General features: G+C 40.6%; 3 protein-coding genes across 3 annotated transcripts; 2 read left to right on the forward strand and 1 right to left on the reverse strand.

The window, feature by feature from the left end:
- Nucleotides 1-268: 268 nt before the first annotated feature.
- On the forward strand, nucleotides 269-3,465 carry LOC135645957 (probable xyloglucan endotransglucosylase/hydrolase protein 28). The gene is made up of 4 exons (XM_065164928.1): nucleotides 269-827; nucleotides 951-1,051; nucleotides 1,637-1,845; nucleotides 2,833-3,465. The coding sequence occupies exons 1-4, from the start codon at nucleotides 578-580 to the stop codon at nucleotides 3,320-3,322; spliced, it is 1,050 nt and encodes a 349-aa protein (XP_065021000.1). The 5' UTR covers nucleotides 269-577; the 3' UTR covers nucleotides 3,323-3,465.
- A 1,969-nt stretch (nucleotides 3,466-5,434) lies between these two features.
- Nucleotides 5,435-14,509, reverse strand: LOC103995814 (two-component response regulator ORR21). Its single transcript, XM_009416511.3, has 6 exons — nucleotides 13,921-14,509; nucleotides 11,702-11,854; nucleotides 11,219-11,617; nucleotides 10,970-11,046; nucleotides 7,431-8,841; nucleotides 5,435-5,975 (listed from the first exon to the last, which is right to left on the reverse strand). Exons 1-5 carry the CDS (start codon nucleotides 14,069-14,071, stop codon nucleotides 7,447-7,449), a joined length of 2,175 nt encoding a protein of 724 aa, XP_009414786.2. The 5' UTR covers nucleotides 14,072-14,509; the 3' UTR covers nucleotides 5,435-5,975; nucleotides 7,431-7,446.
- Nucleotides 14,510-16,622: 2,113 nt separating this feature from the next.
- Nucleotides 16,623-19,296, forward strand: LOC135645125 (pentatricopeptide repeat-containing protein At4g01570-like). The gene has a single exon (XM_065163216.1). The coding sequence runs from the start codon at nucleotides 16,687-16,689 to the stop codon at nucleotides 19,057-19,059; it is 2,373 nt and encodes a 790-aa protein (XP_065019288.1). The 5' UTR covers nucleotides 16,623-16,686; the 3' UTR covers nucleotides 19,060-19,296.
- The last annotated feature ends 779 nt before the right edge of the window (nucleotides 19,297-20,075 follow it).

Below are 20,075 nucleotides of genomic sequence, written 5' to 3' on the forward strand. Positions count from 1 at the left end.
ATATCATGGTACGACGAAGATTATCATAACAACGAAAGTAATATAGTAAGAATAATAGGATGACGATAAGTGTATTAAAGAAAAAAAAAAGTATCAAATAAAAAAATAAAAATAAAATAATTATTTCTAGAAATGAAAAACAAGGGGGGTGCAAATGGCCACTTACTTTTCAACAATACATGTCAATTCTTTACTATGAATAGTTCACTGAGGAGAGAGATAATTGGGGAAGAGAACTATATATTGCAACATTGTGTCAGATGTCTGCTGCATTTTACTCTGTACTCCTCAGTGGCGTTGGATACAGCATTAGATAGTGCTCTCAATTGCTATCAGTACTCTATAGCCTCTGCATTTTACACAAGTGAGGCATACATCCCTTCAAATCTTGCTTGCATACTCTATTAATGCTCTCTCTCTCTCTCATTCGAAGGCCAGCCTTTCTTTTGCACAAGTATACCTTTCTTTCCTCTTCCCCCAAGAAACATAGAGAAAGAGGGAGCTCTTTTCTCAATACAACACTAGAAAGAAGCACCCATACAGAGCACACACAGCCAACCCTGCAGAAGAACAACAGATGAATAAACGAGAGAAAGGGGAGATGGTGGTGTGTTCTTCTTCCTTCTTCTTCCTACTCTTGGCGTCATCTCTACTCCTCTCCTCCTCCACCACCTCCTCTTCCTCCCATTCGGCCTGTAGTATCCTCAAGCTACCCAACCTCGCCACCCTCTCTTTCGAGGAAGGCTACACGCAGCTCTTCGGCGACTCCAATCTCATGCTTCACCGCAATGGCAGGACCGTCCACCTCTCCCTGGACCAGAGAACAGGTACTCAAATGCTCTTCTTCCGTCTCTGCTTCGTTGGTTTTGTCTCTGTCACCTCTCTACAGCCATCTGTCTCTGATGCTGGATTGGACTGCACTGCCTTTCATGGTGTTGGACAATGGGTAGGTGCTGGATTCGCCTCGCAAGATCTCTACCTTCATGGATTCTTCAGTGCTTCCATCAAGCTCCCTTCCGATTACGCTGCCGGAGTCGTCGTCGCGTTCTATGTAAGCCCACCTCTTTTGCGTTGTATCCTTCGTTTATCCATGCACAGGTGATGCTGATGTTACTTTCCTAAATCCAATTCAGTCATCGCCTTCTTGAAGCTTTCAAGACAGACTTCGTTTGATGTAGGAATTTCTTGATTCCCCAGTCATTTTGCTGTTATTCTCTTCTGATCACAATAGCAATCGAATGCCACATGGTTTTGTTTGCCATGAACCATTGAAATGTTCTCTTGTTACTCTGATCCATCTATTTCCATGGTAGCTCTTCTACAAGTTGCTGTAGTATTTCTGGTTGCTAATCATAATAGTTAGATGATTATGATGCTAACTTCATCCTCTTTTCCAAGCTTTTATGTTTGCAGTATAACCCCAACTTCTCTGATATCTATCTTTGGTTATTATCAGCTTAAAAGAATTTAAGAATGACCATCTTTCAAAAAAGCTTTCCTCTGATTTCTCTCTTGATTTGCTGCAATCAACTAATATTTGACACATTCAAGTTGAAAGACACATTCTAAAATGCATGGTTCCTTATTTAGCATCTCCATCACAGTGCACAAAAATCTTGTTTTCTTGTCAAAACAGATGTCGAATGGAGACATCTTCGAGAAGACGCATGATGAATTGGACTTTGAATTCTTGGGGAATATACGAGGGAGAGAATGGAGGGTTCAAACCAATGTCTATGGCAATGGGAGTACAGCAATCGGAAGGGAAGAAAGATATGGACTCTGGTTTGATCCGACTGAGGATTTTCATCAGTACTCCATCCTGTGGAGCCATGACAAGATCCTGTAAGTTTGAGTAGCTTCAGAATTCAACACAAAGCAAGTAAACGCGATGATTGATCTTTCCTCGCAGCTCATTGCTCGAACATGCCTTTTTTCCTTTTACTTGATTTTGATAATCTCAGCCTCTTACCTCTTTCTTCCACTTCTGACAGAGTTACAGGTATAGGAGATGGTGCTTGCTAACTTATTGTTGGATTTTAGTATATTATACTTCCGAATGGGTTTAATTTGGAATGCCCTAACACTTGTTTTTTGTTTCTATGTATTCTTCTTTCTTCTTTTACAATGTTATCATGATTCCATTTTTAAAAATGATAAAGTGTTAAAAGTCAAAGAGATTATATTGATCTTTTTGCAATCTTTTTTCCCCTAGCAAACCAAGTTTCTTACTGTTCTTATTTACATACAAAATTTTCTTTTATGTTGGTTTATTTAGCTTTTTTTAGGACTTTAATGCATCAGTAAGTTGAATATGGGGAAGCTTTGCTTTTTTTGTTTTATGATGTGATTTGGATTAAAATCTTGCAATCCTAAAATTTTAAGCAAACGAAATCCAGACTTCTTTCAATTCTTTGGAAATTGTGTATATTCAAGGCGCTTGTTCAATGCTGCATCATGAATTCTGAAATGATAAGAGGCCTTTTCCTCTAATTGTTATGTGGTATCTGCCTTAGTTCTTTCTACTATTCGAATAATAGTTTTGTGATCTTTCAAGCTACCATTAGTCTGCTTTTGTAGGTTACAAGCAAACCTCTTAGATTCTTTGGTCCATAAAAGTCAGCTTCTGATCTGTTATCCGAAAACGTAAAATTCTAATGAACAAAAGGATACTCAAATTTATTCCTCATACGCATTTAGTGAAAAGTATAGCTATATTAGTCTTGTCATTTATAAAATTCAAGAATATATAGTAGTTGATGCCTAAGTATGCTCTTCAGACTAAATAACCCAAACCTCATCCTTATGGTGTTCTATCTTTCCCTTGTGCAGATTCTATATCGACAACACTCCCATTAGAGAGGTTATAAGGACACAAGCCATGGGTGGGCAATTCCCCTCGAAGCCTATGTCCCTCTATGCCACCATTTGGGATGGATCAAATTGGGCTACGTTAGGAGGACGCTACAAGGTCAATTACAAATACGCACCCTACGTTGCCGAATTTGCAGATCTTATCCTCCATGGCTGTGCCGTTGATCCCAGTGATCACACTCAGAGCTGCCAGCGGCCAGATGTGTTACTCTATGATGCTATTACAATGTCAACAGTTCAACGGTCTGCAATGGAGAAGTTCCGGAAGAAGTACATGACCTATTCCTACTGCCATGATCGTGTGAGGTACCAGACGTTGCTTCCCGAGTGCAAAATTGGTCCCGAATCTGAGAGCTTTCATTCATCAGGCGAAACAAAGCTCAATAAGCATCGTAATCGTGCTAAGCGCCATCGATGGAGCTCGGCTGGCACCGCCCTTTCGGTCTAACTGGAAATTTCAAATGTCGGGGAGGTAATAATTTTGCTTGTGCCGTATAGCATATTTCTGTGTGAGAGTGGTGGGACTATGTAGATTCTTATTTTTCATGGCACATTTACATGCATTAAGCCAAGTTTCTCATCATTAAACTACTTATTTGTGTCTTCTCATCGTTAAATATTCCTGAAACCTCACACCTAAATCAAGAGTATGGGATGGACACATGGAATGATGATCCAAAGATGGAGGTGGGAGGTTTCTTTGTTCATGTTCTTTTGTTCTGTGCTGGAGGTAGTGGTGTGTAGGGCCATGGCTTTGTAAAAAGAGGAGTGGTTGAGTTTGAGATACTTTTGTGTTTGTGTTGATCATCTTAGGATGCCATTATTAACTTGCCTTTTAGCCTTTTTCTCTTCTGCAAACTGGCAAGATTCTCAAGGTCTTTCATGCAGAAATGTGGGGTCACTCCTGGCAGAAGGGCCAGCATATGAGGAAAAAGATGAACAGCTTGAGCATAATATGCTTCTCTCCTCATCAGCTATATAACTTTAGGCCACAGGGCAAAGAAAATACAGCTTGCAGGACATGGTGGGGTGATCATAATTGCTTTTCATGGAATCTGTGAAAGCTTGCTCAGGTTGTTCATTGATTGATGACAGGACTCACTAGCATTTCAGCATCTTAATCATCAACAGTTACTGATTCAAATTCATGGGAGTCCTGCCATGGCAGACACATCCAAAAACCCCTCCATCATTGGTTTTGTTGCTAAAAATAATCATGAGTTTGATCAAATTGTGAGCTCATTCTTTCAGTTTATGCAGTGTGAGGGGAATTAAGAACCATAACACCCATCTCTAAGGATTATATTCACTCAAAAGCATATCTGGTTTATGATTTCAGTAATGTAGATGGTGACTAGCATTTTTCAACATCATCACAACCTTACTCTGTAAGATGCATGTCATGCATCAGATGCTGCATCAGGTGAAGCCTCCAAAACAGAGTACTTATCACTAATAAATCTGATTACAGAATAGAATCAGCAGTTCGATTCGAATCCGAACTGATCAGAAAAAAATAAAATAAAATAAAAACTAAATACCCATATAAATAATGTATATGTCCCTTCTAATAGTTTATTAATTGATTAAATGGATAAGTATTTAAAAAAAATAAAATAGATGGATTTCAGTTTCAAATTCGAGATTAGCATAAGGAGATGTTTATTTTTTAAAAAAATAAAAAAAAAAAAATAAAAAATTCATTTGGGTTTAGAAAGATCTGAAAAGTAACATCAACAATATCTCTATATATTTATCTGGATTAGCATAAAAGTGAGTTAAGCAATGAGATTAGCTTAAGGAGATGTTTGTTTCTGTGGATTTGATAGCCATAGTGAGTTAACATGTGAACACAGGGAAAGAGAACCGAGCCGGACCGGTTCGATTGCTCAGGTGAGCGCGCCGCACGAACCGGGCTTTGGTTCATTCGACCCTTTTCTCACGTTTAAAATCCCCCGCCCTAAGTAACTGTGGAAGACAAGGGAGAGAAAGAAGGTTCGAGCGAGACGAGCCGACGAGCGCGCGCGGTGGTCTCTCCCTCCCCACATCTCAAGCTCCAAACTTGCTGCTGAATCGATATTCTTCGGCCCGATTTGGTAATGAGCTCTTCCTCGATTCAATCATCTGGTGTTTGTCTGCAATGGTTTCCTCCCCCTCCTCCTTCTTCTTCTTCATTTTTTTTGGATGTTTCAGCATGCGGATGGATGTGCATCGAATGATCCGTAAATTTGACGCTTCACGAACATTGGCCGGTTAAGGGCTTGATGTTAATGCTTCTGATCGTTGTGTGACAAAAAAACTTGGTTTTTAATCTCTTTGGTTTAGATATCTGACCGCTGAGAGAAAGAACATAAATGCAACTGGAACAACAATTCATGGCTTGCAAGTTTCATCCTCCGAGGGCAGTAACCAGTATTATCCAACCTAGATATGTGCAATCACTTATCCTAATACTTTATGACACACTGTCCAAGGAAAAGGGGGAAAGATCTAAGAGTTTTAGGCAATGTCGAAAGCTGTGAGATATAAGGAAAAATGCAGCACTTAATTTGTGACAATGTGGGAGAACGATGGCATCCAACTACATAAAAAAATTTGCTTACAGAAGAACATCATTCGCAAACTTGTTCTTGCCGGTGGCATAACAGGCGAAAAAAAATCGAAGAAAAATATGGACAAATTGTGCATCCAAGGACTAAAGAAAACCAATGAACCTTGGTCGACCTAATTTACACCAAATTTTGTTCCACACCATTAACCAATAATTACATAACTTCTGGACAGTCTCCCGTGCTTTCATCCTACTGGTTTAATTAAAAAAAGAGGAAAAGAAGAACAAAATTATTGTATCAAACTGACAAGCCGAGAGGGCCTTCTTTCCTCAATCCACAACCACAAAGATCCAATGGAACGTATTTTCTCAGCATCCAATCACTTGTCATAACTACATTGCTGGTGGACCACCTTGATAACTTACCGAGTATCTTGGGAGATGGCAAAAGATGAAGCCCATGAAAGAGTTGTCCCGATTCAATTGGAGATCCTGTCTATTGCGAAGATATGCTGCTTTGGATCAGTAAGTCATCCAGCTGACCCATAATCTACAAAACAGAGTAACCGGTTAAAAGGTCCTAAAATGCAAAACCTCTTTCAAATAGAGCACAAAATGCGTAACCAGAATCCAAGTTTATGAAATAAATTTATATGAGAGGCCAATAATACAGATGTTTATGTTCATATAATTAATTATAAAGGTCACCCATTTTCTGTTAATCAAACTCTTAAAAAGGTTGTAATTGCATATAGCCTGCAACAAACTGGAAATGACACGCCTTCATGGTATCTCGAATTAAAATTTGGAGGTGCTTTCAAACCAACAACAGCCGTAAACACACATAGGCATATCTAAAACAACTTGGCCCATACATATGATGAATGTCCAAACACATACATGTGTCGTTAAATTTATAGTTGCATGCTAAATCTATAAATCAATCCATAAACTACTTGGAATTGAATTGTCAGGTCCCTCTGCAGTAAATAGAAACTCTAAAAGCTTAACAATTTCCTCTAACGGTTATTATATCCATTTTCTTCCAGCTGAGAGATATTCTAGCCGCTAATATCAGCAATCCTGCTCCCAACAACACTGGAAAAAGCTACTAAGGCATGATACTCATGCCAGATCACATGAAGCGAACCATATACGGTTTTACAACTCTACAAACAATTAATTGTAGCAATGGCATTACAATTTCTACAAAAAATATGCATAGAAATCAAGAAAAGCATGCAATGTTCAGGACACAAAGGATATATGCAGCTAATAAACATATTTGATGATATATGTACATACAAATATATATATACACACATACATATATATATAAGTTAAACAAGGTCTTAACCAGGACCTTGCCTTTTTTTCTTACTGCTAACTTCTTCAGCTAACAATGAAAACCCTCCTTTAGAACGACAGTCCTGCCTGGTTGGCTGCCCTGATCAGTAATGGGCAATGTTTCTTCTAATTAAGTTAAGAGTTGTCCTTGGTTCTCATTGATTAAATGGCAACTTTTGGTCTATTGAAGCTGGAAAGTATTTAACTTCGATTTAATGGCAAATGCATCTATGGTAACTATCAAACATGATAAACCTATTAATCCACAGTGTGGAGAAAATCTCTGGTTACCTTAATATGAGACCTGCGATATAAACAAATAGGGTACACGGATCAATTAACCACAAGATGATACAAAAATGAGCTATGTATCAAAACAAATGCAACTCTGGCATAACGTAACTAATCAAAGAAGCTCCTCAGGCTGCTTATATAGACCAGTAAGAATGTATATCTTCCTCATACTAGAGAAATCAAACTTTACAAACTGAGAATGAGGATATATTTTGTGTATTTTTATCATATATAAGCAGACCAAATGGATCCTTTAATTTCAGTTTAAGATAATAAATAAAATGAACATTGTAAGATAGAGCTATGAAGATAACCTTATCAAATATTAAATAATGCACATGAAAGAATTTCAAGTTTTACTTACGAAAATATTCATGAGATCATTTGAAACTTGTGGAAGCACAATGTCCACTTTGAAATGCCCCATTAATTCCAAAAATATCTTGATTTAGAACATATCCATCGTCACCAGTATAAGTACTAGTATTAGTCAAGTCATTAGTTGGGGACTCAATATCATCCACAGCAAAACGGCTTGGAAGGCAAGTACCTTTACCAACAAAACCAAGACTTCTACATTGTCCTTTTTCAGGAAATTTCCCCAATCGTGTATCGGTGGCTTGAACATTGCAAGAGTTAGGCACAAGACAAGGTGACCCATTAGGCCGACCTATAATAACATCAGGGTGATGCAACTGCCAACTGGTACTGCTACTTGTGCTTGATAAAGCTTCTGGAACCATCGATATAGGAACCGAATAGCCATCTACAGCAGCTAAATTCTCAAAGCCTCCATCTAAGACTTGTCCCATGCTGGATGGCATAATATCTGATTGAGTTGGCAATGGATTGTAATTCACAGTGACAGGCATAATGCTTTTCTCTGTCTGCAGGGTGCTTGATAGCTGAGATGGAACTACCATGGAGTTCTGGTTACTATGAAAAGATTTGGTCCCTGCCTGAAAACTGTTTGATGTTTGAGAAGGGGGTAATATAGAGACTTGATTTAGGAGCCCAGTATCATTCCCTAGTGAAAATCCAGTCAATGATTGTGAGGGAAATATTGATGATCTATGATTTGTAATAAAATGATTATTCCCTGTCTTCAAGCTGGTGGATGATTGAGAAGTAACTACAACAGAATCCTGGATCACCGGAACAACAGTATTCCCCCCTTGATAATTAGTTGAAGACTGAGAGGGGACTACAAAGTCCTGATTTAAAAGCATAGGATTCCCCTGAACCTGAAAGTTGCTTGATGATTTTCTGGGGGTTACCAGGCAAGATGGTTGCATTTTAATTGCACGATTGGAATCTGATATCACTGTTTGTGGCTGTGGCTGCTGCAACATTGTCACCAGCATGTTATTGTTCCGAGTATTCAACCTTCCAAGGTTGCTGGCAGAGCCCACGGCCCCAGGGTCATTTGTGGACCAAACTGGTAAAGAAGATACTGCCTGACCCTTCAGCGAAGGCTGGCCAAATGCTATTCCACATTCAAAAGTAACACAATTAGTTCCTTGCACTGAAGCCTGTTGAGGTACTGGCAGGTTTGTTGTCTGCATAGCAAAGCTATGCGAAGGATGACCTAAGAGCTCATCTTGCAAGGCAGCCAGGGTTTGTGGAGGAATTTGACCTGAGACTGCCAAAGTTTGGAAATCAAGTCGTCCCAACTGACCCACTTTTGCATTTGAAGAAGATCCACATAATGAATTATTAAGTCCAGTGTGGTGTTGAGCCACTCCACTTAATCTCTTTAGGTAAAGTCTGAATTTCTGCATATTTTAAAATTTTTAAAGGTCAGAATTGTTATTGTATATCATCTCAAATTTCACAAGGAATATCACATCACATTTCCTACATAATAAGCAATCAACTAATACTGATACATCGACTATTACTATGTCCTAGGCAAGATCGTATATCTTAGTTAATCAATGCATGCTTTCATGTCTGCCAGTTAGCTCATTTATCAAACTACCATGAAAAAAAGGAACAAATAAGTACATGGCACATGGTTGCTGTCAGAAAGCTGCAACCACAATATGGATGATCTTTCTGAAAAAAGTGTAGCCACAATTACCTATAAATTTAATGAATGGACTCTGATGATCAAGCATATTATGATTCCAAGAACATTGGTTTCGAATTGACAAAGACGATTTGTGAATACGTTCATAATGGCATTAAGCCCCATTGTCTGACTTCTGACATGTAAAATGCATCAATGCAGCTATTGATTTCTGAACTAATACATAATAGCACCATCTAGTGATATAATCACTGATTTATTGCGAAGGACCAGATACTAATGTAATTAATGTCATAGCTACAGATAACATTAGATTATGATATGATATCATCCTTATGGATAGTGCCTGTTTTAGCCCTTAGCATTGGTTTATGCAAGCTATGGTTGGTGCTGTTGATGTTGGAGTCCAAGTAGAATATCCAATATATATATCTTACTACACTGAGATTATATCATATAAATGTGTTGTTTAATATGACTTTTATTTTAAGCTTATGCTAGATATGCCGGTAACCACTAGTAAATTCTTCTGTTTGGCTCTAAGAGATTTCTTAAAATATGCACTTTGATCATCAAGAAGTTTGTTTGTGGCTTGATATATCAAACATTTCAACTGTGCAAATTATTTACTGAAATAGTGACTTATCATTTGTGTTACATTTTTTTTATTATTCTCCGTAACTAATGATTAATGTTAGTAGTACAAGGAGAGGTAAAAGAAGACCTAAGAAGACTTTAATAGAAACTATAAATAAAGATCTAAGTACTCTGAACTTAACTAAACATATAGCATTTTATAAATCTGAAGACAACAAAAGATTCATATAGTCAACCCTAAATAATTGGGACTTACGGTTTTGTTGTTGTTATTGTTCTCCGTAACTGTTTATCAAACTTTATCCTCGATCCTTGTGTCCATTATTATTTTGATAGCTCTATGATTTAGGATCTTATGTTCAAGTCCCTACTAATTTCAAGAAACCCTGATGTTATACTAGTAAACATGATTTGGTATGTCACAAGGCAATTATACAGTTGATATGGATAGATCAATGTATCATAGCTATTGCAAAGTCCATGACAATTGTTATGTAGGAACTGTCTAGGACATAAATTAAGGTAGTGGCTAACTAGCTTTTGGAGTGAACAAGGATCAAGCTTTGGAGGACTGGTTAAGATGAAGAGGCTGGACTGAAATGCACTGGTTTATCAGAGATAGGTAGATGTAGTACATAGATGTAGTACACAGAGGCAGATAACTGGTCGATGCTGATAGGGAACTTTGTCAAACCAGTAATAGTATGGTGCAAGTATTGTGGCACGCATATCCAGTCAGTGCACCATGGTACAGCATGCTAGTACAACTTTGTCTGATCCAACCAGTACATATTGGGCTGCACGGCCAGTACACAGTGAAATTACATAGAACAATTAAAGGTTCACTAGAGATAAAACAAATAGAAAAGAGAGAAGAAGAAGAACCAAGAAAGAATGATTCCCCATCCAATCTCCAATAAGAAAACGATATGTTTGCCTACTTGGAGTAAGAAGGCCTGTGGACAGTTGATACCTAAATCCATTCCCTGTTATTATGCCACATGAGAGAGATATTTGAGAAGGAAAAGGTGCAATATGGAAGTGTGCAAACAGATATTTCACAAGTATGTATATGGGAAATTGGTTATTTTGAAAGGTCATTTTAATGCAAAACAGTAAATATTATACAATTAAACAGTAACATATTCTGGAAAACTGGAGAGAGAAAAGGGGGGGAATTTTTGACATATTCCAATATTTCAGATGCACAAAAGTGCACATATAGTTGCAATTTTAACATTAAAATAAAGTTCATATGTAGCTCAAAGTCAAACCTGCAAATGGCTAGCAACATTTTCTCTGGTCAAACCAGGAACATTCATTAATTCTAAGATTCTCTTCGGCACAGCCTCTGCAAAATCCAGCAAGATTTTTCAGTACTATTTGAAGTGCTGTTTTAAATATATAAAGAAAAGCTTATGTATGGTTAACAATGCATCAAAATTTGTATTGACAACCATTTAACTTGACAGTTAGACTGTTGCTGTCAGAATAAACATACAAGAGTCATGAAAAGTTCATACTGTCGATTCCAAGTTGGTTCACAGCATTGACAAACTGCTGATGGAGTTCAACCGACCACACCACACGTGGTTTCTTTGACGAAGAAGGGTCCACATTGTCTAAATCACCATCATCATCTTCTTTAGCATCTCTTTTCATTTTCCGATGTTTCCACGAACCATCAGTTCCATCATTCAGTGTGGAATCATATTCAGAATCATCGTTAACTTGTCTATTATGGTCAGCTTCCTCCACACTACCCGAATGTTCAATTTCTTTACTATCAAGCCACTTTCTTCTGACAACATGCTGCCATATGTTTTGTAGCTCTTCCATGCGTACAGGCTTAGATAAGAAATCACAGGCCCCATGACTTACTCCTTTCATGACAACATTGAATCTAGTATCACCAGACATCACTGAAAATTAATGCATAAAATAACATAAATATCCCTGGAATAGGTTAGTTGAATGTAGTAAATTTAGAAAAGAAATGTATTTACTGATGACAGGTAGATCCATTTCGAGACCAACTAATTCGAGCAGCTTGAACCCATCCATATCAGGCATATGAACATCGCTGATTATCATATCAAAAGCATCCTTGTTCTCCCTTAGAAGAGACAAAGCTCTTTTAGCCTCGAAACAAGTTGTAACTACAAGAGTAAAGAAGCCCATAGTCATTCTAAAGATTTGGAAACTACAAATGAGAGAAAACCAGGTTGACTATAATTTAATATGACATCCTTTTATTTGGCATACCTCTAGGTGTTAATATTAATCTTCGATGCAACCAAAAAAATAAGATACCACTTTGCAGAATTGTCCATATAGAAGTGATTTTTTCGAATGGAAAATGCATTTTTAGACTAAAAAGCACGACCACAAGAAAGATGTTATAGACGACATATTTTAAAATGACAATGCCACACATGGAATGTGTTGAGTCATATCACTTTGTTATCAAATTGGACTAGTATATTATATTACACAGTTTGCTACTTGCAAGCAGGTAAGGAACCAAAGGAAACAAGCAAGGAAACTCAACATAAGTTGTGAAAAATCATGGCTCGAGCAGTTCACTTGGGATTAAAACACATACGTATCGGCTCACTTTTGATTGTCAAAGAAAATGCACCAGTTTTTTCTTTATTATAATTGTTTAAGTTTTACTGTAACAACATGAGATAAACAGTTATGAGGATGCATGCATGCAGGGCAGGGAGTGAGAATCTGAGGTTGCTTTTGACATCAAAAATATTGGAGTATTTTCTATCATTAATAAGGCACAAGTTGTGGCCAGGGAGAATTTAATTAAATGAACACAAATATGTTTGAGATAAATAGATGAGTAAAAACAGGATAACCGAGGTCTGCTCCCAAAGCTGTTTATGGTCTAGAAGAAAGGACAAGAGGTTGAAGGAAAAGTTGTGAACTTGATCCAGTGTGGAGAAATCTGTAATTTGTGACTTAACAGGGATACTGTAAAATGATATTAAAAGGGATTTTCCACCTTTGTTCACCAAGTTTCTGTGAAAGCAAAACCCTACCCTACTTTGACAGAATGGCACCTTGACCGCTCCAATTTCTCTGATGCATGCATGCAGGGCAGGGAGTGAGAATCTGAGGTTGCTTTTGACATCAAAAAAATTGGAGTATTTTCTATCATTAATAAGGCACAAGTTGTGGCCAGGGAGAATTTAATAAAATGAACACAAATATGTTTGAGATAAATAGATGAGTAAAAACAGGATAACCGAGGTCTGCTCCCAAAGCTGTTTATGGTCTAAAAGAAAGGACGAGAGGTTGAAGGAAAAGTTGTGAACTTGATCCAGTGTGGAGAAATCTGTAATTTGTGAATTAACAGGGATACTGTAAAATGATATTAAAAGGGATTTTCCACCTTTATTCATCAAGTTTCTGTGAAAGCAAAACCCTACCCTACTTTGACAGAATGGCACCTTGACCTCTCCAATTTCTCTGATGACCGAACCTCCATTTCACTCAAACGACAATGAAGACTAACTGCCAGAGAGAAAGACAGTCACACTGAAACACTAAGATCTTAAGTATATTATCTTTTGATGTATTCTCATGGCACACCTGTATCACCACAATGCATGATGGACCATGCTGACAGCACTTGCCATGTTAAAAAAATTAAATGTTCCTATGGATTAGGAAGTGCTTGTGACAAGCTGAAGGCAAAACTGTAAACTGTGCAATTATTTTGGTTTGTCTTAAAAGTTCCAGAGCACCTTGTACTTTAGAGATCCAAAATTTCCTTCGAAGTTCTAGAAATTGGAATGCATAAACTCTCCAAATCATTCTGCGAGTATAAATTTCAGTAAGATGAGTCTGGCCCATAAAGTACAACTTCCTCTTAAGAAATCTTAGGAGAAGGCAACAAAAATTACATTATTAACATTAATCTTCATGTCTTCCCAACCTACAGATCAAAACCTAACCTTTTAGTTCCTGACAAACTAAATTTAAAAAGATTACCACAGCACCCACAATCATATTATCATCTGCTACCAGCAAGTAAAGATGAAAAACATTAAAAAGATCAAAATGTTTAAGGAACATAACATAATGCACTAAGGACAATCTCATAACTAATACCTGAGATTTCAATAATCATAAGGACCAACAAAACCCAGTACAAGTTTGAAAGGCGCATAAATTTCAGGCACACACAAGAATGCAAAGAAAATCTTACCATCATACTGGCAGTGAAGAAGCATGCGCTCCACCACCGCCAAGCAGGTCGAGTCGTCATCCACCAAGAGAACCTTCATCCCCACCGGAAACTTATCCGGCATCCTATTATTCTCCAACCTGGAGCTCGCGTAGCTGCTTCCCACGCTCATCTTCCGCACCGTCGATTCCCAAACCTTCGCACTCCCCCCAATCTACCCACCACTTCCCAGAGATTTTATCGAATCCCACCCCCGAACGGCCTTTTTTCCTCCTCCCACCGATACCCTAACGGCGTTCCTATCTAGCTTCCATCCATGACATCTCCAATTCGAAGAACAGCAAGATCCATTGCCCGGATCCGCCGCAACCTCCACGCGGCAGCAGGGTGGCGAAGTCAACGGGACGCCCCCTTCGCCGCAATCCGACCCCGCTACGATCGGATCCACCGCAGGATCAGGAAGAACCAACCCTCGGGAGCTCCGGATCGCGCCTCTCTCAACCAATTCCGTCGCCCTACCTCGATCCAAAGATCACTGTGCGCGATAGAGAGAGACGGAGAGAGGAGAGAGGAGCGAGAAAGAGAGAGACGGCCACAATTTAGACTGTACTTTTTTCGATCCTTTCGCTTTTCTAAGGAGAGTTATTGAGTTATTTATAGTCTTTTTTAAGAATAGAGGGAAAAGGTTCCGGGAAAACTTCTCCCACTCGTGTGTCGTTTATCTGTCTACCCGCGTTTTTATTGGCGGAGGCAATTATATTACATGGATCCCACAATTGGGTACAGACACTGTGTAGAGAATATAGGTAAGAAAAAAATTGTTTAGGAGAGGGTGTGCTGCAGAGGAAAAGAAGACCAATAGGATCACGCCAAGTGTCTTAGAATTATGGGGAAGTGGGACTCGGGGGGATTTCCCAGTCTTATTTTGGCACTCCCAATGAGTAGAATCAAATCATGTATTGGGGAAGAAGATGGGTTGTGGGTTTGAGATGGGGGTGGACTGTGCACAGCGACATACGAGCATGATTGGGGGAAGCCTTCTTGGCACCAATCTATGGCTTTGCATTCTCTTCATTCATTGCTGCATGCTGGCCTCCTGCAGTTAATGTCGAGGGCCTGAGGGCGGATTGGAAGCCACAGCTGGCAGTCCTTTGAATGGTCTCAAATGGATCACACTGTTTCTTGGATTTATCATTCTAGTTTGTAGGGATTTAATCTACAGGAAATGACGATGACATGGGAAAGTAGATTCCCTACTTGATCAGATGATGAACGAGATGGCTTTCGTTTCTTAAAGCACTGGTGAAACATGGAGTGGGTGGGATAAAGGGAAAAGGCGGCGATCCACATGTTCCATATGGATAACGCATGGAGAAGCTCCACAGCGTGTTCTTATCTCGCCGGTCTCTTTCCGAAACCAGCTGCGTCCACTCGAACATGGAGTTGCTCATCCATGCCGACCTCCACCATCCATGGCTGTGTGGGCCTGTGATTTCGTAGACCAGATGGCCACAACGATGACCACGGATGCACTGCAGAGGTCAAAGTCAGGTGTAGCTCTCCGGTTTCAATCCCTCAGGAGATAGTTGATAATGTCTTGGAGGTGTTCTTGGCCGGCGTCAACCCCAGGAAAGCTGAAGGTGACAGTACAGAAGACGAGAAGGTGGCCTGATGGAGAGTTTATTAGTATGTTTCATGTGCGTGAATGCTTCGATAGATAAAAGTCGGATATTGAGCTTCGCTCTCCAGTTATGATCCCTGGAGTTCATGGCTGCAAGAAAAGCTTTGCTGGTGTCAGCTCCGGAACCCTGGACAACGATCGAAGCTGACAGCTCAGGAGCCAGGAGAAGAGAGTTCCTCCTCATGTTCAATCTGCATATTTCTTCGTATCACGTAACCTCAGATGCAGTCTAGCTAACTCCTGTTACAAGGTCATCTTTTGCTAGTGTAGAAGTCGAGAAGTGAGAGAAACCATGACTAAGCATGTTCATGTTCTCGTTGACATAGTCAATTGTTCTTTCTCAACAACATTTGACTTTGTCGGCAGTCAATTATAATCCAAACATGATATCTCTCTTCTTTTCATTTTGGATATGCCTAATTATGTAAGATTTTTTTGCTTTTTATTCCATGACAAAGGATGAAAATACAGAACAAAAAATTGATGTAGTTGATTTTTAGCATTTGCCTTCTTTGCGAGTGTATTTTATATTTAGACAATATAAACCAACAGAAAATAAACAGTTCTACCCGTCCATTAACTTTAGTTCATTTAGAATGAAAATATATTACGGAGAAACAATTTTATATAGTGTTTGATTGGGGTTCTAATGATATATAAATTAATCCAAAAATAATAGCCATATTAGTGATAAAGTAATAGTCACTAAGTGAAAATTAGCCATACGCAAATAATCCAAGACAAAGATGGAATAAATGTAATTGAATCAAGAATTTATGTAATTTTGCTAAAGGATAAATTATTGCTGTTTGATTAACGAGTTATATCAGCTTCTTGCGTTGAAAATTTATTGATGATGATCCTCAAAGTCAAAGACTCAATCGGCGCTGATGATCCCCAAAGTCAAAGAACTCGAGCTATGAGTTGGTAGCACAAGTCCCGTAGGACCTGAACCGAACCTGGTTTGAGCGCTTGGTTCATTCACTGTAGGATCTGTATTCAACCTGGATTTTGAGCTTGGTTCGCTTACTTGAGATGTGCAGGGGATTCATGTCGCCGCTATTTGGCGCCGGCTTGCTTGATGGTTCGCCTTTCGCTTTCGTTCGATGCGACATGGAGGAGGACGACGAGCCTTCTTCTCGACTCAAACCCCTTCGCCGCCCGCCTCTGAGCTTGGCGACCTTCTCTTAGCCGCCGCCCTCTCCAAATCCTTCTCCCGATCGCCCCCTGCCGCTCCGGCCCTCGACGGGCCCTTGCACGAAGCCGCCGCCCTCCACGTCCTCCGCCGTCCCTCCCTCCCTGCCGCCTCCAAGCTCTCCTTCTTCCGCTGGGCCACCTCATCCGGCGGCTATTCTCCCTCCCCCGCCGCATTTTCCGCTCTTCTCCGCTCCCTCACCCGCTCCCGACCCCCCCTCCTCGACCCGCTCCGCCCCCTCCTCCGCCAGGCCCTCTCCTCCTCCCCGGCCGCCGTCGACCCCCCCACCTTTCGATCCGTTCTCGACGCATTCATCCGCTCCGGCCGCTTCGACTCCGCCATCGCCGCCCTCGATGACGCCGAGGAGCTTGCCGGCTCCCGCGCCGCGGCGGGGCTTCTCACCCCTCGGACCTACACCTCCATCGTCCTCGCCCTCCTCCAGAAGTCGCAGCTCCCCCTCGCCCTCGTCCTGCTTCGTAAGCTTCTCCGTGCCTCCGCCCTCCCTGACACCCTCGCCTGCAACCAATTGCTCGCCGCTCTCAGGAAGGCCGACCGGAGGGATGAGTTCCGCTCGCTGTTTGATGAATTGTCCCAAAAGGGCTTTCTTTTCGATACCTGGACCTACAACATTTGTATTCATGCGTTTGGATCTTGGGGCCAGTTGGGTGTTGCTCTTAGCCTCTTCAAGGAGATGAAGTCGAAGGGTCCCCGAGTTGTTCCCGATCTCTGTACCTACAATTCAGTCGTCGGAGCCCTCTGCGTCGCCGGGAAGATTGCCGACGCATTGATCGTCTACAAGGAGATCAAGGAATCTGGGCTGGAGCCGGATAAGTTCATGTACCACACACTGATCTATGGTTGCTGCAAAGCCTTCCGTGTCGACGAAGCTGTTCGAGTTTTCAACGAAATGGAGTACAACAATGTGCGCGCCGATACCGTCGTCTACAATACTCTGCTCGATGGGCTTATGAAGGTCCGGAAGCTGGACAAAGCCTGCCAGCTATTTGAGAGAATGGTCTCTGACGGCATCCGGGCCTCATGCTGCTCGTACAACATCTTGATCGATGGATTGTTCAAGAACGGAAGGCAAGCTGCAGGTTTCGTTTTGTTTACAGAATTGAAGAAGAAAGGCCAGTTTGTGGACGCCATCACCTACAGCATCGTCGTGCAGCATTTGTGCAAGGAGGGCCGGGTGGTGGAGGCGCTCGAGCTGGTGAAGGAGACGGAAGAAAGAGGGTTGGCGGTCGATCTCGTCACAATTACATCTGTACTCATCGGGCTGCACAAAAGCGGGAGATGGGACTCGTCAGAACAGCTCCTGAAGTACGTCAGGGACACCGCCATGTTGCCGAACGTGCTCCGATGGAAGGCGAACATGGACTCCCTGATGAAAGCCCCCCAGGACAAGGGGAAGGACTACACCGCAATGTTCCCGTCGGCTGGCAGCCTGAGCGATATCATGAGTTGGATCAACCCAACACCGAGCACAGACACTGCTGATGCCAATTCTGAAGCCGAATCAAAAGACGAGTGGTCTTTGACACCATACTTGGATAAGCTAGCAGACAAATGCGATTCTTTTGGCACCAATTCCCGACTGCTGACCGACTTCAGAGGCCTCCGAGTGCAGGAGAAGAGGGGTGGATCCTTCGATATCGACATGGTTAACACATACCTATCGATATTTCTAGCGAAAGGGAAGCTAAGTTTAGCCTGTAAGCTGTTCGAGATATTTACAACACTGGGCAGGGAACCCATGAGTTACACCTACAACTCCCTGTTGAGTTCCTTCGTCAAGAAGGGGTATTTGGCGGACGCATGGGGGATTCTTGAGGATATGGGAGACAAAAACTGTCCCGCCGACATCGCAACCTACAACCTGATCGTCCAGGGGTTGGGGAAGATGGGGAAAGCAGAGCTCGCGTGCGCAGTTCTCGATCAGCTGTCGAGCAAGGGTGGATACCTCGACATCGTGATGTACAACACTTTGATCCACGCACTGGGAAGGGCCGGGAGACTGGATGAAGCAAACAAGCTGTTCGAGCAAATGGTCGGGAGCGGCATTAATCCGGACGTTGTGACGTTTAATACGTTGATCGAGGTGCACGCCAAGGCAGGGAAGGTGAAGGAAGCCTACATGTTCTTGAGGAAGATGCTGGCGGCGGGGTGCTCCCCGAACCATGTCACGGACACAACCTTGGATTTCCTGGAGATGGAGATCGAGAGGTTGAGGTATCAGAAGGCATCAATCAAGCGCGACCGTGAGGAGGTTGACAGTGAATGAGAAGATCTTGTGTTGGTCTTTTAACAGAAAATTAGAAATCATGTTTTTTTTTAGTAACAGTTATATTAAATTAGACATAATTACCCATAAATTTCATCCTACCCAAAAATAAATCCTACTAATTATCTGTGTATATTCCAAATCGACTAAATTATCTATTTCTATATCCATCCCAACTCCGAGAAATTATGTATTTAATCCCACTCCTAACGAGACCAGATTCGGGTGCCTATTTTCTGTACATATCTCAAATCCAAATAGCGAGTCTTCTAATTTGGTCTAAACAAATCGGATGTGTACAGTACCAAAAGACAGAATCTGTTGCCAGCCTATCGATCGGTCAAATTATTTATTGTGAGAGACAATTTTTTGAATTCGTATATTAGAGGAATGTGGTTGATTTTTTTTACTCCTTATATACCTGCTTTTCCTTACCTTTGAGGGTATATCTAATATTTGCGAAGTGTTTTTTATTTGGTGTATTTTTTTTAAAAAATAATTTTAATTTTTTTTCACAACGCACTTCAGAAGTCTAAAAAATTTTTCGTAGAGTCAAAGATCATTTTCTTTTCATAATTAAAAAATATTATAACCTTAGCCCTAGTTGTGTTTGGTTGCTCGACTCATCGAGCATCTTTGCGGTTATTAGTCTATGTATGAATGATACAAACAGTCAAGAAAGGAGAGAGAATGATCGATGTTATACGTAACTAAGAGATGGGAGAGACTAACCAACAAGGACCGTGATTATCCATGTTGAATGAGAGTGGATGAAGCTACTAGGCTTGAAAAAAGACAATGATTGATAAGGGTAAAATAATTATAAAAAAAAAAGGTGCCTGTGATAATTTTTGTGGTGATCTCTACAGGAAAAACTCAAAATTAAGGGTTTTTTTTCGAAAATTCGTTTTTTTTATTACTTTCAATTAAATATATTAGGCATATAAATTAAGTGTTTATGGGAAAGAAAAGGCAAAAATCATTGCGTGGGTCATCCGGCAACAGATTCAAAGAGG

The sequence above is a fragment of the Musa acuminata genome, chromosome BXJ3-8, assembly GCF_036884655.1.
Source record: "Musa acuminata AAA Group cultivar baxijiao chromosome BXJ3-8, Cavendish_Baxijiao_AAA, whole genome shotgun sequence".
Classification (NCBI taxonomy): domain Eukaryota; kingdom Viridiplantae; phylum Streptophyta; class Magnoliopsida; order Zingiberales; family Musaceae; genus Musa; species Musa acuminata.